Source organism: Halichoerus grypus, chromosome 11, assembly GCF_964656455.1.
Source record: "Halichoerus grypus chromosome 11, mHalGry1.hap1.1, whole genome shotgun sequence".
Classification (NCBI taxonomy): Eukaryota; Metazoa; Chordata; class Mammalia; order Carnivora; family Phocidae; genus Halichoerus; species Halichoerus grypus.
In genome coordinates, this window is record NC_135722.1 from 97,696,550 (window position 1) to 97,715,209 (window position 18,660).

An 18,660-nucleotide genomic window follows, 5' to 3' on the forward strand; every position below is an offset into this window, starting at 1 on the left:
GTTCCAGCCAGGGCTGAGGCTAGCTGGCTGGTTAACCTCGTGGTTTGCCTTGAAGCTTTAATCTTGGTATACCAGGGCCTGTGGTTTGGTATTGAACCAAAGCAGCCTTGGGCAGTCTTCAGACTCCAAGTTGTGGGCTGAGGCCTGGGAGGGAAGGCCGGGTGCGGGAAGCAGGTCTTTTGAATCCTGGCTTCTCAAAGACTCTGCCACAAGGTGTCAGAGGGTTACCCTGGACTCAAAAGTTTAAATGAATGATTCAGAAAAGAGGATTTCTGAGGTTCTTTCTAGTTCTGATGTTCTGTAAGTCTGATGGTGAACATCTCCTGAGCACTGAGACCATGCAATGAATGGCTCTATGCAGGTCATCCCAGTTCATTCTTCTATGGCCCTGTGAGGTGGATCCTCTTCACAGTAATATTTTTTAGTGATGGGGATATCAGTGGAAGAAATTTAGTTATTAAGTAATTCCTGATTGGCACATAGTAGAGATTCAATAAAGACTTGTTGACTGATTGCTTGGATTTGTGTTAGACATTGTGAGGGGGATGCAAAAGAGTTATATCAGTCAATTAGTGAGTACTTATTGAGTGCACATTATGGACAAAGTATTGGCCAATCTTGGAAGGGAGACCAGACTTCTTTCTAGATGTTGGCAGTTAGTTCAGATACAAGTCATACTGTCCAAATTGAATGAAATATATTTGGAAATAATAAGAAATATATATCTTGGTCTCTGCCTTTAGTTTCTGACATAGGGCTCCTGAAACCCCTGTAAATAGGAGTGCTAGGAGAATCTTTTGTTCTGCTATTTAGTCTTTGACCCTGGTTCCTGACACAGAGCTCCTAAGACCCTTGGAATTTCCTGGGTGATAAGAGTGTCTTTTGTTCTAATGAGGCAATTCTGGATGGGCTCCTGGATGGGACTGGTTGCCAGAAAGGCCAAGCTATGATTAGAACATGTCTGCTATTCTCTAGGGAGGGGAGAGGGGCTGGAAATGGAGGTAATAATAGATTGTGCCTAAAATCCCAATAGTATGGAGTTCAGGGAACTTCCAGCTTGGTGAACACATCCACGTACTGGGAGGATGAGGCACCCCAACTCCACAGGGACAGAAGCTTCTGTGCTTAGGACCCCCTTCCTAGACCTCACCCTATGTATCTCTTCATCTGGCTGTTCATCTGTATCCTTTTTCATATCCTTTAATAAACTAGTAAACCTAAGTGTTTCCCTGAGTTCCATGAGCCATTCTAGCAAATAATTGAATCTGAGGGGAAGGTCACAGGAACCTCCAATATGCAGCCATGTTGGACAGAAGCTGTGAGTAACCTAGAGACCTACTACTTCTGATTGGCAGCTGAAGTCAAGGTGGGGGATGTGCGCTTCTCGTGGGGCGGAGCCTTCAACCTGTGGGATCCGCTGCTGTCTCCAGGTAGCCAGCAACAGAATCGAGTTAAGCTGTAGGACACCCAGCTGGTGTCACAATTGCTTAGTGTGGGGGGGTGGGGGGAGAACCCCACACATCTGGTGTCAGAAGTGCTATGAGTGTGGTGGTAAGGGAGAAATACAGAAAGAACAGTTTTTCCCAACACAATTACCTTAATCCAGCTAGAGAGCAGTCAGTTTGCAATGCTTGGTGATTTAGACTTTGTAAATATATTGAAAAGTTCCAAGATCCAAGACTATTGAAAAAATTGTGTTGAAGAGGAAAGTTGTGTGATGCACACACTACCGTTTTGTTAAGTGTTCTCTCCTTTAATCCTTATAACTCCATGGGACAATAATGGGATATTATAACCCATGGGATGGATATTATTATTCCCTCTCTTTTACAGATGAAGAAACAGATTCAGATAGTAAATTTGTAAGTAATATCATCAGAATTCCAACCTAGGCGGTTAGCTTTTTTTTTCTTAACCATAGTCTACATTCTTTTTTTTTTTTTTTTTTTTTAAGATTTTTAAAAATTTATTTGAGAGAGAGAAAGTGAGAACGGGGCAGGGGTGGGGGTAAGGGGAAAGGGAGAGGGAGAGAGAATCCCAAGCAGACTCTACGCTGAGTGCAGAGCCCAAGGTGGGGCTTGATATCACCACCCTGAGATCACAGCCTGATCCTAAACCAAGAATTGGACACTTAACTGAGTGTACCACCCAGGTGCCCCATTCTACTCTGCATTCTTAACATGATGTTGTATTGCCTTATAGATAAGAACAGAAAACTAGCTTAGAACAGAAAACCAACCACAGAGAAAATTGCAAACTTGTCTATACAAAAAAATGTCAAGTAACATTCTCCAAGAATCTCTGAGAGAACAGACCTTATTTAAAGCTTCATGAATTTTCTGGAAGACTGAATGACCACTAAGATTTTTATGAAGCTGGCACTGAATGGGGAGACTGTGTAGGGGAGCACAGAATAGCATTAAAAGTGGTTTCAGAAGGTCAAACAGATTGGATTCAAACCCCATTTCCAGCACTTTTTAGCTATGTGGTCTTAGGCAAATTATCCTTTTTGAGACTCGATTGCTTCCTCCTCTGTAAAATGGGAATAAAAATATCTATTCATAAGGTTGGTGTGGCAATTAACTAAGATGCTGCACATAAAGAAGGTTCAATATACATTAGCTGTTCTTTTCCATTAGCAAAGTCCTAAGCTGAGGAGGGCAAGGGTAGAGGGAAAGGTCCATGAGAACAGTACAATGTTGAGCTTCTCCTGCTCTATTTTAGTGTCCTTAGCAGTACTTGGAATACAATAGGGGCACAGTAAATAACTGCTTACAAATGTATAAAAATGAAGCAAGATTTTAGGGGCTGAGGGCATGGGCTTTGATTTGCAAAATGGAAGGGAACACATCCCAGCAAAATGATCCACACCCTAACCTTAGGTAGTGGGCCTGAGTCTTCTGTTTTTACTCAAGAAAGGGATCTAGGAGTTACTCCAGTTTTGGATGCAGCCTTCTTGTGGATGGTCCAAAGGGCAGTCCCAGCCCAAAGGCTAGTGGAATCTGGATGTTTTCAGGAATGATTCTGGGGAACTTCCGGAATGATTCTGGGGAACTCCTGCCCTACCTCAGTGTTTCTATGACTAAGGGGGTATTAGCAGGAACTACCAGGAACATCAGGACCCCTTCATGTGGGCAAACTAAGGCTGAGAAGAAAACAACATAAACTCGTAACACCTGGAAGGCTGAGCGTGAATTCTAATGTCTTACAAAAGGGCACGTAGCAGAGCTCCAAAGTGTGGAGTGAAGACAACTGTAGGGAGACCTGTTCGTATAGTTTTAAGCTTCTAGTAATAATGTTTGATGGTCTTAGAATACTTCTGGGTTTCCTAGGGGCCATCTCATGGTACCATTTGGTCTCTAAGGGGCAGGCAGAGTGCACCTTATCTGTGCTGGATCGCAGTTGAGAGAGTTCAGGTGAAGTGATTGACCAGGGTCTCCCTTCTGGGAAGTGGCCAAGCCAGGGCTGGACCTAGGTCAACATGCATCGTCCTTAAGAAGGGCTATATGTTGGCAGCAGGGACAGGTTCGAGGGAAGTATTCATATCTGCATGAATTGCATATTGCTCATAGGTACTAAGGGCCTCTCAGGCTGTGCGGGACAGACCATTAATGTTGCGAAGTGGAGTCTTGGAGGACCTTTGGCTGAAGACAGGCTCAGCCAGGCCACCACTGGGACTTGGAGCCTCTCTGGGCTTTCCTGAGACTCTTAACCTATTCCTCCTACCTTGGATATCCTAAGGACTAGATGAGATAAACAAAGAGAAAGCGCTTTGCAAATGTGATTATTCAAAGTCTTAACATCCGTGTGCATAGGAAAAACCCCATATTCCTTTAGATTAATTTGTTCTAAACTGAAAAGTCTTTTGAGAGCCAAAAAAGCAGAAAAGCTCATGTTTTCTTTCCAAACTTTGAATCACCTCGAGAAATGGAGTAATGCAGCCACCTGCGGATACCTGAAATGTCTCATGTTAACTAGGTTTAAAGTCTGGATAACTTTGTATCTTTTTTAATGATTCACGTTTGAAAAGCAAAAAACTCAAAATGCATAACATTTCCCTTTCACTGAGCAGACAATATAAACGTCTATCTCTCGATGACAGTTGGCAAAACACAGCGTGATTAATCTGGGGACCTGCGGGGGATCACCTTCAGTGCCTTCCCACTTTTCATCTGCTCTGATAAAAACACATCTGGAACAGCTGAAAAAAATTAAGCTAGGAAAAGAATTGCATCAAAACATTTTTTTAAAAATACTCTGGGTTATAAAGAATGCAAAGGTTCTAACAAGAATGCACAAACTTAACATGTTCCACCTCATTATTAAGACAGTATATTGATACTCAAGAACATTTAGAAGTATAATGCCCCGTTATACGTTTCTATTACTGCTGGCACGTCATGGTAAGAGCAGAGAGAGGTGGTGGCTGAAAGCGGGGATTTGAGCATTCGTTCTGTCTCTTACAAGCTGTTGACACCGGGGAGCTTATTTCTTTGAGTCTTGGCTTCTTTGTTACAAAAAGGGAGAGTAATACTAACTGCATGCAACTGTGTTCTGAGGATAAACTAAAATAATACGTGTCTGTTTCAAGTGCTTTGCAAATGTGAGTTTTTATTTCCTGGTGCTTTTGTTATTTTTCACCATGAATATATAACTTCTACTCAAAAGTTTCATTTATTGCCTATTGCAGCTGTTTTTGCTTTCTGCCTGGTTTCTGATCGTTTTTCTGCTCATGTCTCTCTGGACAACATTTGGGGGTATTTTCTTTCTCCTCAAACTGTGACTCTGTTTCTGTCAGATCCTCGGTTTCTCTGCTCTTTGGCCAGGAGCTCCAAACCACCTGATTATCTGTCTCGGCTTTCTTTTCTTGTGCCAGATCTCTCTACTTAGAGATTGCTAGGCTCTCCAGACTTGAAAGGGACCTCACTTTTAAAGATGAGAAAGCTGAGCTCTGGGGGCCGGGGGAAGAATTTGCTCAGAAGTCAGAGAGCTGCAACGGAAGCTCAGCTGTGAGTCTTAGCCCCGGGCTTTCTCCGCCCAACTCCCAGCGAAGGACCCTTCTGTTTGGGCTTCAGATTCAAAGCACACATCTTAATCCTCTCCACAGCTGCTCAGAGCACTATTTGTTGTTCAACCAAACTTAGAAATTATAATCATATCATAATGGCTATTATTTATCGGTGGGCACTATGTACCACGTCCTGTGCTGAATGTTTTATACAAACGATGTCACTGAATGGACATAAATACTTTATTTGAGAGGAACAATTATCCCCATTTTACAGATGAGGAAGCTGGGGTGCTAAGATAGTAACTTGCCCAAAGACATATCCTAAGGTATGTACCTGGAGGATCTGTGATTCATGACTATCTGACCTCAAAGTCCCCTCCACAGACCACTCAACACCCACTGCTCTGAATGTTCCTTTCCTTCCAGGCCTATCAAGCTCCCCGTGACAGCCCCACAATGCCAGACTGTCTTACTGCCTGTCTTTCTAGAACCTTCTGGAATCTCATCCTCTCCTCCAGAAAGCCTTTCTCAGATGGATCAGAGAGGAGTAAAGACATTCCTGTCTGAATGTGGGAGTCTCGTGGCTCACTGTAGTGTGCTTCTGGCTCATCCTCACTTACTCTGTGAATGTCTGAGTCCAGCTGTGTGCAGGTGGGTTCGTGTTTACCTCTACTGAGCTTGAGCCCCGCATGGCTGTCAGCATTGCTGGTCTGTCCGCAACGGCTCCAGTTCTGTGGAAATAGGAGCAGCCCAATGGGTCGTTCCAGAGAACGACTGGTTGGTTTTATCTGAAGGAGGAGCCCGTGTAAATATGGCTGTGGGGGCCCCGGCTCTGAGCCCACACTTCAGGAGGGGCCCAGGGTCTGTGGGGCTGGTCTTGGAGCAATCCACGGGGGTGAGGGGACTTGAAGTCACCTCACACCGGGAGCAAGGGAAGAAGGGGATGTGTTCAGGTGGAAGAGAGCAGACTCGCAGGCTCACCGAACTGTCGCCCTCGAGTGAGAGAAGGCGGTCACGAGGAAGTGGGATTTGACGTTTGCAGATGTCCCCAAGGAGGGGAGCTGGGACCTACAGAGAAACGGGTGTGGGCGAATCACGAGGAAGACCAGCTGTGTCAAATCCTTTCTTGGAAACAGGTGGCATCTAAATAGTCAGAACCAGCCCCAGATGGTGGTATTTCCCACTCCTGGGAGCCATCTGGGGACAGCTGGGCAGCTACCAGGTCGGGGTGTCCCAGAGGGGCCACCCGGGAGGACGCAGTGGCAGCACTGGCCCAGGGCCCACTGCCCGCTGTTCACCTGTGCGGAAGGGGGGGCCCGGCGTGTCCTGAGGCTGCCGGTGGTTCTGCCGGAGGCTTCTAACCTAGTTTATCCCATCTAGTCATGGATTTGGGATGATGCCATGAGCACAATGACGATTACAGGGAGAAGGGCAAGGCTTTGTTCCCCTCTGTCCCCTGCTGGTCCCCAACAAGACACAAGGGGCGGTAAAGCCCACGACTAAGAGAAACCCTGACTCCTGGGTTTCCGGTTCTAGGCTCTCCGAGGTGCAGACCCGCTGGGGGGGGGGGGTCATGAAGGGGTCCTTTGGCCAACCTCAGGCTTCCTGCCCATGTTGATTTTCTGGCTTCCCCTCCCGGCTGCGCCTGTCCTTCCTCCCTCTCCTGTCCCCCCTCCCTCTCCTGTCCCCATCACCCAGATGAGAGGCCCAATATCTGCTGGAAATAGGGAGCCCCAGAGTTGCCTCACCAGCAGAGGCCCCTGTAAGCCTTCCTTAGGGTTGGCTGAGAGGCCAGCTGGAGACCAGGGACTTGGTTTAGTCTTATGGACTGTTTTTCTTGGCTTGAAAAAAGAAAAACTACCCCGACCCTACCTGGCCTCCGGTTACAATCTCCAGGAGTACACTGGCAGATGCGTGGTGTGGGTCCCGGGCAGTGGCCGGGCCGCTCTGCGTTCAGAGAGGGCACGACGCCGAAGGGGCGGGGGGGACAGGCTCTGGCTCAGGGGCTTTCTCCTGCTGACTCTCCCCTTGAGGTGGGCTCAGTGTCTCCTCTCTGCTGCCCTGCCTGGCCTCTGAGTGCGTGGTCTGTGTCTGGCCCCCTCGGGCCCGGAGGGAAGCCCCTCTGGTGTGCTCTGAGTGATGGAGAAGCTCGGAAGCGGGGTGCAAAGTGGGGGGAAGGGTCCTCAGGGGTTTCACGGAGGGAGCTCAGGAGGTGATCTGGGAGTGAAGCCGATGAAGGAGGATTCAGGAAAGAGAAGCTTCGATGACAAGGTGGTGGGAATGGAATGGGCAAGAACCCTGTTTCCATCTAGAGCCCCAGGAAGGAGCTGGTGGTGGCAGCTGGAGCAGACATGACAGCAGAGAGCTGGGACTTCAGTCTCAAAATAGGAGCGAGCTTTCTGTCGCTCCTCGCTCTCTCCCTCTGGCTGCCTTGAAGCCCGTGCTCGTTTGCACGGCAGATGCATTTTTTATGTAAAACTCCACCTCGGATGGAAATAAGCAGGAGGTGGGAAGTGACTGGCTATGAATGGGCCTGGTGGCCGGCCTGAGGTCCCCACTGGTGGTCGGGGAAAGGTAGGGTAAATGGACACCTGGGCCTGGGGTGCTGCTGCTAGCCTCCGGGTGGGGTAGTCGTGGGCCAGGGAGCTAGAGGGAGGGGGCAGGGATGGTGTAGACAGGTGTCTCCTTCCTTCCGAGGAGGCAGGAGAGGGCAGAGCCTGGCCGAGTTCAGGTGCCAAAGTCAAGGGCAGGGGCAGGCCTCCAAGGCCAGCTCTGTTGGGGGAAGAGTCCAGAGCTTGTGCCACCCTAGGCCCTTCCCTCCGGAAATAAAACTATCAGCAAAGAATTTGATTCCTTAGTGTTTCACCTCTGCCCCAGCCTGAACACATATGCTGTGAGTTCTTCCGACGCAGGCTCCCCGCCTTTCTGTTGCTCGCCACCCCTCGCCCAGTAGCTCCGGTGGGGCCTGGTGCTGGGCAGCCAGTGCTTGCTGAACTGAACCGAGGATGGCGGGGATTCCATACGGGTCGGTGGCTCGGTCAGCAAGGATGCTGGGATGGGCCAGCTTGTGTCTCTGATGAAACAGCAAGCAAGAAAACTGACATTTCTTCAGGGCCTACCTGGTGCTGGACACATTCTCTGGTCGGACATGTCATTGCCCCTTTCCAGATGTTCAATCTGAAGACCTCCAAGTTCATGGAACTGGCCTTCACCCCCGAGTCGGGGTTTTCATCTGCTCCCATTGGCCCAGAACCCCAAGTCTGAGCTCTTCCCAGAGGTTGGTGGGACCTTTGGGGGGAAAAGGTGGAGGGTGATCCTGGGGGCCCAGTGGTCTGCCTGGGGGATGCAGTGATGAATGCCAAGGCTCAGCAACAGCCTCATAGCTCTCTGGTGGCCAGAGTGGGGGCTGGGCGCTCCCCCGGAGAGAGGGAAAAGGAGGCATCTCCTCAGGACTGGATGACCATGTGGGAGTGGTCCCTCTGCCGTGGCAGGCTGGTCAAGACCGCAGGAAGGGCATGTGGTCTGCGGCTAAGTCCTGCTCTCTTGGAGAGCCAGGAATGTGACACTGAAAATAACTCAAGATTGGAGGACCTCCGGGTCCCTGTCTGGGCCCTCCGAAAGTTCTCTCCTCCATCCTTCTGCTTCGGGATTAAGTTTCCCTCAAGACACCTGAAGCTGGAGCTGACGGCTTCCATTCTGAGTTTAAACTTTCTGTTTTCTACCATGTAAGTAGGGAGAATAGTGGTCACTTCCTTGAAGTCTTTGCTCAAGGGTCACCCCAGTGAAGTGCTCCCTGACCTCCCTGTTTCAGACTGTAAGTCTGCTCCCAGCCCTCTTGCTCCTCTTGCCTGCTTTTTCTTGATAGAACTTCTCACTTTCTCATATACTGTTCTATCATATCTATCTGTCTGCCTGTCTATCTATCTATCTATCATCATTTATCTGTTTATTTTTGTCGGCCCTGCCTCTACCCCAAGGCTAGTGCCATGGGGCAGGGGTATTTGCTTTGTCCCCGTGTCCCCAACACCTAGAGCAGCTCCAGGCATGTCAGAAGCACGCGAATGTTTGTTGGGTGACTGAGTGAAGGACGGATGAATAGCATTGCTGTGAGGATTACACGCATTGCTGTATGTAAAGCATTTGGCAGGAGACCCAGCACCCTATCACGGTTGTTGCTGCTCTTTGTTTCCCGTGACTTGTGTGCGGATGCTCAGGCTCTCGGGCTGGTTCTCCATCTATAAAACGAGAGGACCAAAGCACTAGATGGTCTCTGGGCTTCCTTCAACCTGGAAAAAGTCTGCCATTCTATGGCCTCTGTGCCCCCAAATGCTCAGTCACTCAAGTTCTTCCCAAAGCTTACCTGATACGCCTCAGTAGCAGCTCTGCTGGGTTTGGGGGTGCTGAGCACCCCTTGGGAGGTGGCTCTTCCTGTGTTTCTTCCGACTCTGAGGATCAGAATGGGGCCTAGCTAGGGGACCCTGAGTCAGCTAGTTCTAATTTCTTAGAACGGTTTCCATTCAGATACTTCTATGTTTTATTCTAATTGGCTTTTGATGTGTTGTTTCATAACGTTTTATTGTTTTCCATAGGGGAAATTCACTATGGGTATAATTAGAGGTTGTTTGATTTTAATTTCTTTGGTAAGAGTTTTCATAGAAACAGAGTTCAGGAAATGAAAATTTTGCCGTGAGCCTTGATTTGGGATTTGGACATGTGGTCCTTGGAGGTGAAGGTTGACACCGTCCTGCCCTGGGTGGGGCTATGGTCCCTGGCCTTGGACGTTCCCTTTAGGAACAGGGTCCTACCTCAGAGGGCCCGGGAACATCTGTTTTAGGTGCTCAGGTTGACAGGCCTAAGACTGCCTTCACAGGGCCTGGACTTTTTCTCTCAGAATGCCCCTCTGAAAGAAGCATTCTGGAACCCCTCGTTTCCTCATAGCTGACTCTGGGGGCAGTTTCAGGAGTAAAGATAGCTTCATACTCCCGGTATTTGGTATTTGGTATTCGCTGAGTAACTGGGATGGCCTCGGAGGAGGGGAGAGGGACAGGTCTGGCTAGTTCTGTGGTGGTGTTTATACTTGAGATTACCTCACACGTCCCAACCCGCTTCCCCGCCCCATCTGGCGGGGGCTGGCCCTCAGCCTTCCAGCCCCTTTTTCCCCACATGCCGGGGAAGACAGGGGCCAACATGGATCTTCCTGTGGACATCAGCTGAGCCTGGAAGCTTCACCCCTCGGGAGACCATGGAAAGGGATGGCAGCCGGGTGAGTGGCCATGGGCCTTGGGCCAGAACTCCCCAGCACTGGGGAAGCAGGGATAGGGCTGGGAGAGAGGTAGGGCATGGCCACCTGTGTGCCTCAGGTTTTGGGGGAAATTGAAAGTAGCTTTTCTCATTTGAAGCTTCTTGGGATTGAGATTGCTTGGCCTCCTTTTATGCGGGTTTCTAGGAGGGGCCCCTGGGAGGAGCTGATGGGATTTGGGATCTGGCCCGAATTCTGGGCTCCTGCTCTGGGGGCTGTGACCACCCTGGCTGTTAGATCATCACTTTTGCTGGCTTGAGAAATCACTGAAACTTCACGTTCCAGCTGGCCTTCAAGGTTATCTTGGCTAACCCCCTCACTAGACTCATAAACCATCTTAGAAAATGTGACTTTCTATGTGTGTTTAAGATCGGCAAGGGGATTTTTCAATCTCCTTTGGTCACTTATTTTCAGGCTTTATAATATTCAGGCTCTGAAAGTGCTTCATGTCTAACCATAATTCCTTCTGCCACAACTCAGGTTCCTTTCCTCTTCTTCTGTTCTTGGTGGTGGCAGAGAGCAGCTAGAATGTCCTCTGTGGAAAAGCCAATTATACATGTGAAAGCTTCCAAAGATTTTGTTCTCAGCTTTCTTTTCTTGAGGGACATTCTTCTTGTGCTCTAACTTCTCCTTAGGTCTTCTTTAAACTTCTCTCTGCCTTCTTTTATTCTTTACTGAAGTAGTAGAATCAGAGACTCTGGGAAGGATGGGGCAGCTCTGGGTTTGAGAAGGATCAGCTCAGCCTATATTCTAGCTTATAGGAGGCTTGTGGTCCATTCTGAACCCCAGATACGTTTCTGCCACTTTTACCATCATTTTTCCCACCATCCTTCCAGCCCCCTCCTGACTTTTCTTTCCCGGTCTTCCCTCCTGCACTGTTTTCCTTGATTCCTGTCTACCTCCCCGAGGTCATTTGGTCCCAGGCCTCTGGGCTCATTGGAGCCTCTGGTGAGCAGTAAGGGCAATGCATGGGCAGAATGGAGTTTTGTCTGAGGTGTGAGGAAGGTGAACCCATAGTCACAGCCATCGGGCGTGTTTGTTGGTGACTTTCTGGGAGGCTTAACTTGATGATCTCTAAATACAAAGGGCGAGAAGGGCTGATTTGTCTGAAGGATGGTAGGGCCAGTCCCTGGGCAGGGTGATGGAGGTGACATCTGCCTAGGATGCTCATCTTTCCAGAGTTTGGGACCAACATGGAAGGTCACTGGAGGGGCAGAGAGTAGAGAGCAGACTTCATTCCTGATGGAAGATGTGTTAAATGGTGTGCTAGGTGCCATGTTCGTTCTGGGAGGCCGTCCTAACTTACTTTGGAGTGAAAGAACTGAAACATTACTTCCTTCTTTAAGGTTCTTAAATTCACCCCCTTGTTTAAGGTAGAACCTCCAAGATAGTGAGCCTAGGGTGGGGGCAGGGAGAGCTGCCTGGGGCTCTTAATCTTACCTGCAGCAGATTTCTTCCGGTCAGTTGGACTGAAGAGGAGCAGACTGGGAGAAACTGGTTGTCTATGGCCGCGCCTTTTCTCCAAGGGCTTCATGGCAGAGATGCACACTGCGGTTTTGGTCCTTCGGCTCCATAAAGTAGTGAGCAAGATGGTGGCCAAGGGACGTAAGCCTGATAAGGCTCCTGTGCACATTGGTTCGGTCTTCAGGTGGGACCTTGGACAGGAGGTGGAGAAAGCTCTCAGCTTCTTGGTCTTCCAAGGAGAAGCTGCATGTTGTGGACAGAACACTGACCAAATTCCGGGTCAGCGGTGACTTCGGGCAAATCAACCTTTTTGTACCTCAGTTTCTTCATCTGTAAAATGGAATAAAGATAGTGTTTACTTCAAGGAGTCTTAGAATAGTGACTTTGACATATAAGGCCTTATTTTTATTTTTAAAAGATTTTATTTATTTATTTGAGAGAGAGAGCGAGCACAAGCAGGGGGAGCGGCAGGCAGAGGGAGAAGCAGGCTCCCCACTGAGCAAGGAGCCCGATGTGGGACTTGATCCCAGGACCCTGGGATCATGACCTGAGCTGAAGGCAGACACTTATGACTGAGCCACCCAGGTATCTCTGTAAGGCCCTTTTTAAATAGCATCTGGCATAGAGTGTTCAGATTATCCTCCTCCTCCTCCTCCTATCATCATCATCTAGGATCTAGTCCTGATTCCTCTAACAATGTGGACAAATCTCTCCACGTCTCAGTTTTTCCACCTACCAAAGACGAGGGTTGAACAAATTGCTCCCCCCCGCCCCAGGCCCCTCTCTGGTTCCATGACAGTCTTCGGAATTATATGGAATGGAATTACAGGTGCGCCACACTGGATATGTGCATTTGCTCTTTAACAACAGTGTGTGTTTTGTGTTTTTTTTAAAGAGGTATCACATTTTTCAAGAGGTATCACATTTAATGCTTACAGAAGTGCCATGTTTATTAAAGAAAGACTGAGTAGACCCACTGCTAAAGCAGCAATCCCCTGTAGACTGGGTCTTCTTAGAATAGAGCAGGTTCTCAATCGGTCCAAGACCACAGATGTCGTGGACTTGAGAGTGGCTGGTGGTCCCAGGGTGGGTTCAGGGGGAGGGCATGTTCCTAAGATGGCAGACCAATAGGCTCAGGTCACTGTACCGTCGGCCCCACAGCGCAGGCTCCCTCAAGACCCTTGGCACCTGCCTTTGGCCCTACAAGCACGCTGCCCTCACATGAGACCTCTCTGTTCCATGTTGTCGTTGATGCTACGCAACGTTCCACTTGGCCCATCCCGCCCTGCCTCCCCCTGAATTGTCCCTGTGACTTGTCAAATGTGAACGAGAATGTGTGGGAGTGTGTGTATGGGGCTCCAGGCTGGGATGCTGGGCGGGAAGGCCGGCTGATGTAACAATAGGCACTTTGCTTAAGTGTCTTGTTTTGGCAAAACAGCTTCCTCTTGGTATAGCAACAGCGGGGTGGACTGGGCCCAGCGAGGCGGCCAGGGTGCTGGGAGGAGGCACGAGGGAAGCCCGCACGGGGAACCCGGGGCTTTGTCAGGACCCTGGCAGGACCACGTGGAGTGTGGCTCCCCTCACAGGACTGTCCAGGGCACCTCCATGAGGTACCAGCCCTGAACTGTGTCCCCATGCCACAGCATTGGCATAGAAAGCACATGGGGGGAAACTGAGGCAACAAGACCCTGGGCCATCAGAGATCATTTCCTTGGCAGCAGTAGGTCCTCGATGTTCTCTAAGCTCTTTGATGAATGAACAAACGAATGAATGAATACACGAATGAATGGACAAGGAGGTGTTTTGACACTGGTCTAACGGGGATTCCCTGAGGCATTTTCATGAGGCATCGTAAACCAGAAGGAACATCGGGGCTTGCCCAGGCCAGTAATTTCCAAGTTCTTTATAGCAGCAGCCGCTTTTGTTCCAATGAAACCATGTGTGGACCTATTGTACACAGCTGCCAAGTGGGTCTTCTCTGTTCGAAGCGGGGGGTGAAGGACTCCAGGCCCTTTCCCTGCTACAGTGGTCCTGGTCCCGGAGGCATTTCCACCGAACCTCTCATGCTCTGGGAGCCCTGCTTGAAAACAGCCGACTGTCCGCTCCCTTCCTTTTATAGATCAGGGAGCTGAGGCCCAGAGAGGGATGCAGCTGTCCTTACGGTCATGCACGGTGAGGAGCAGAAGCAAGACCCCCCTGTGCCTCCCAAGCCTGCAGCGAGGGAGGCCTCTGCTCGGCTTCCGAGTCTGGGGCCCAGTTTGATTCCAGGGGTTCCCCAGTTTGGAAGGAGGGTGGAAGGACATGCTGGGGAGACTGCCTGTGCTCTGAGGGGGAGCCTGCATTTGTGGAATTTCTCTGGGTTCAGGGAGGGGGGAGTAGGAGGGAGCCCGGTGTACCTGGAGGTACAACGAAGCCTGGGTTGGACAGTAAAGATGGGAAAGAAGCATGATCCTGAACTCCATCCCAGTTCAAACCAGTTCCTTGGAGACCAGTTCAGTCCAGTCTGGTCCACAGTGGAATGGGTTCAGGCCTCCCCTGCCACAGCCCAGGGGCTCCTCAGCGTCCTGACAGGCATGGCGACCATTTAGGTCCTGCCAAAGGGAGCTCCTGATTTTTCTTGGTAACTTCTAGTGCTTCCGGTGGGGACTGGAGGCATCTCTTCCTGCCTAGCCCAGAATGCTGGAGGACCAGCCTAGGGTCCTGCCTATGCCCCCCACTCCGAACATCCTTGATACTCAGGGTCTCTGGGAGAGAGAAGCTGCCACAGGGGCCTCAGGCTGGTGAGGAGTCTTTCCCCATGGGAGCCTGGTAAGGGGCACTGGGAGAGCACAGTGATGGGCAGGAGCCCGAGGACAGGAACCAGAAGATGACATGTGGGGTCCTAGCACTGCCCCCGACTAGCTATGTGCCCTTAGGCAAGTCGCATTGCTTTTCTGGGCCTTAATCACCTTACCAGTAGGATAAAGGAACCAGAACTAGAGGGTTTTCAAGCTCCTTCTAGCTCTGACAGCCTGTGATCTGCCCGGCCTGCCCTGGGGTGCAGGCTGCATGAAGGGATGGCCCAGGGCAGAGGAGGGAGGCCCTGCCAGCTTTGGCTGGCCTTGAACGGGCCCTGGTGGACCTGCCCTTGGGTCCTGAAGTCGTGTTACTGCTGCTGCTGCCCAGGTGGACATTCCCACAGGAGCCTTTTGCTAGGTTCTTCTCCCTGCCTGCCAGGGGCTCTGAGAGGCCCATGGTGCTTCTGTCCCGGAGTTCAGGCCACCCCCAAGGTTGGAGAACAGTCTCTAAGCAAAGCCTGGCGCTCAATCCTTGGCAGTAGCCACAAAACCAAGCAATCCGTGGGGTGGCTGCCGCATGGCTCAGCACGGCAGAGGACCCCTCTCCCTCCTGGCACGGCTGGCTGGACCTGTAGGAGATGCAGAGAGGCCAAGGGCATGACCACTGGGGTCCTTGCTCACTCACTGCCGTCCCCCACCAGGTAAGGGCCTACGGGACAGAGTCTGCCACAGGAAACCATAAAAGTTCAGCCTGGGGTGGGCAATCTCCCCCTGGCAGCTGTGGCACAGAGGGCCATGGCCTAGGTGCAAGGGCCTGTGGGTTTTAGTCTCTATTCTGCAATGTAAGATGTACCAAAATGACTCCGAGGAAAGCGCATGAATGTTGTAGGCCTCTACTTCCTTGACTGTAAAATGGGAATAATAATTCTTATCAACTCCTATTCAGGAAAGTGCTTGGAAAGCGTCCCAGAGCCAGGGACTGCTCCGTTCAGCCCTCTCTCTGGCTCATTGCTCACTGCCTCCCTGTGGACCCCTGCTCGGCCTGCCTTCCAGCCGGGCCACCTCCTGCCTCAGAGCACCTCGGGGGGCCTGTTGTGAGTAGGGGCCCCTGGGAATGCAAAGACAGGTGGGAGTCATGAAAGCTCTGCGAAGCAGTGAGGGCTCACGAATGTATTACCCCACGGGCGAACCCAGGAGACCACCCTAGGGGCTGACAGGGAGGAGAGGCAGGGCCAGGAAAGAATGATTGGCAGTGTGGGGTGCCTGGGTGGCTCAGTCGTTAAATGTCTGCCTTCAGCTCAGGTCATGGTCCCAGGGTGCTGGGATCGAGCCCTGCATCTGGCTCCCGGCTCGGTGGGAAGCCTGCTTCTCCCTCTCCCACTCCCACTGCTTTTATTCCCTCTCTTGCTGTGTCTCTCTCTGTCAAATAAATAAATAAAATCTTAAAAAAAAAACAAAACAATGATTGGCAGTGCTTGGCCAGGGAAATGGTTCAGAGTCACCCACCCCCTGGCTCTGCCCTGTCCACCTGCCCCCAGATGGGCTGAGGGGCCTCTCGCCTGCAGACAGGTCGTGGAGAGCCTGGAGTTGGTCATCTGAGTTCCATTGCAGGGTCTTCTGCTCACTGGCAAAGGCCAGGAGTTGGGATGGATCTGGTCTGGGCTCAGCCCCTTGCATCTTGGGGCTCTGGGCAAGAAGTCTCCTGCCCTCTCCCCCACCTACTCAAGGCATCTGCTCTGAGGGTGAGGCCATGCCACCATGAGGGAGGCTGGAGTCTCAGCAGTTGCTCCCCAAGAATGGAGGAAAGGAAATGAGTTACTGCTCTAGTAGGTCAGACATCAGGAAGAACTTCCAGTGGGTGGGGGTGGCAGGCCATGAAAGGGGTAAAGGATGGCTGTGGAATCTATTCTAGTGGTCCCTGAAAAAGTGGATTCTTCCCAGTGTTCTGTGATGGTTCGGGTTGAGGCTCAGAGTCAGGGGGATGGGGCAGATGGCCTCACTGTGGAGGCTGCCTTCCTCTGGTCTTGGGGCTGCCCGTCCATCCTGCTGGGGTTCATGGTTCTCCGTGAACAGCTGTCATGTGGGCCTTGGGGTCAGGCCTCTTCTCTTGCCCTTGGTCTTCGGGGCCCAAATCTCTGCACGTGCCTCCCACCGGCTCAGACACCAGAGTGCTTGCTCTACTGAGACCAGGCCCTCCACGGCCTCCAGCTCTTTCTTGGATATTGCCCTGTCCACCCCCAATGCCCAGCTTCCTCTCCATGACTACACCCCCACACCCCAGCTCTGGGAAGACTTGACACGGGCTGCTGAGGTTCAGAGACAGCAGCTTTAGAATCTGGGGACTACTCACCCCCTTCCGGCCCCTTGGGTACTGAGCCCAAGATGAGTCCCATTTTACATTGCCCCAGCTCCCTCTAGACTCAGAGAAGAGGGACCCAGGGGAGTCTCCTGCCTGGACCTCAGCTCACCTCCCCAGGGACTCTCCTCCCTGCTTCCTATGGGCCGAGGCCGTGGGTGGGCACGTTGGGATTTATGTGCAGATGGAACCAGCACTGGGGAGAGGGCTGAGCAAGGCTCAGGAGGCCCCTGCTCTCTCTTTCTGGCTGCCCTGAGCTTCCCACCATGCCTGCCCCCCACCAGCTACCCCTCTGGTCTAACTCCCTCCCACTGTTCCTGCCCCCCCGCAGCCTTCCCATCGTCTCCCTCGGGGCCTCCGCCCGCTGTGGCCCCTTTGTTCCTGCCATGGTGACGCAGTACCAGGACCAGGCCATGGGGTCCCGCTCCGGTGGGGACAGCCTGAGCTCTTGAATGTGAATCCGAAGGTTATGATAAATCCCTACAAGCCTGCCAATCAGTTCAGGGGCTCTGGGCATGCTCTTTAGTCTGCTGCACCCCATTTTCCTCAAGGATAGGCTGGGGGGTCATAGTTCCTGCCCAGCTTGCTGGCGAGGCCCTGGGAGAACCACAAGAAATAATGGGTATGGAAGCTCTTCTTGAGCTGTCAGCCTCATGGAAGTGCAGGAAGTTACTGGGGGCTCTCGTGGTACCGTGGGTCCAGACTCTACTTACTCCTGGGAGGCCTGGTCAGGATACGAGCCCTGTCACTCAGCCCCGAGAGGTGAGTTTGGGCATGTTCTGAATCTCCCAGGACCTTAGTTTCAAAATCTATAAAATGGGGCTAACAAGACCGGCCGTCAAGAGGTGTGATGAGGTTGAAACAGGATCAAGCTAAGTGCCTGATGGGCTGCCGCCTTTGTTACGGTGTGACACGCATTTACGGACCAGGCTCTTCTGTGTTTCTTCCGCGGTTATCAGGGGAAGGAGGCAAGGTCAGTCCCATCTGACACGCGTGGAGACAGACTGAAGTGTTCCCTTACTTGCCCCCGGGCAGCCCGTTCAGGAATGGATGCAGTCATATTTGAACACAGATTCTTCTACTTCAAGTCCAGCGTCTCTAACAGATAAACACCCACTGCCACAGCTCATGGTCACCAAGTCCTTACCGTACATACAGCATCTATTACTACACTGCTTTGAAGCAGGGTGATTGGCTCACCTTACAGATGAGGAAGCGGAGGCATGAAGAGGTGGGGTCATTGGCCCAGAGTCACCTGCTGGTGTAGAGAGTGCGTGATGCCTGGCATGCTGCCCTCCTGTCCTGGGAGGCCCCAGGACCCACCTGCCATTCCCACTAGAAAGCTCCATAAGACCGAGATCGCTGTAGAACCACTGTCCCCACTGCCAGGCTCCCCACGGTGCTCCCAGCCGCGGGGCCCCAGGTCCCCGTTCTCAGGCCGTGTCACGAATGCGGACCGAGTGCCCCGTGTACACAGCTAGAGAAGGCTGTGCTGGGGGCTTTGCTGCTGACCTGAGAGGGCAGGGGCCTCAGACCCTCGCAGGCTTGGGGCAGCATCCCGACTGTGTGACTCTGGGCACTGAGCCCTGAGCCTTGGTTTCCTCATCTGGAAAATAGACTTCTAAAAACACCAAACTCTCAGGGTTGGAGTGAGAACCCCATGAGACCACAGATGTGGAAGCTTATTGTAAATTCTCAAGTATCGTACATGGTGAACTACTATCATTTTATTGTATCCTATAGTGGGAATGTG

The 18,660-nt window shown here is 51.4% G+C and overlaps 1 protein-coding gene across 2 annotated transcripts in view; it reads left to right on the plus strand.

The window, feature by feature from the left end:
* The first annotated feature begins 9,989 nt into the window (after window positions 1-9,989).
* Window positions 9,990-18,660, plus strand: part of TMPRSS13 (transmembrane serine protease 13) — a 29,196-nt gene continuing 20,525 nt past the window's right edge. For both annotated transcript variants that reach the window (XM_078058930.1, XM_078058931.1), the window contains exon 1: window positions 9,990-10,274. In XM_078058930.1, coding sequence (XP_077915056.1) covers window positions 10,254-10,274 — 21 coding nt within the window. In that variant the 5' untranslated portion in view covers window positions 9,990-10,253. The remainder of the gene's footprint in view (window positions 10,275-18,660) is intronic.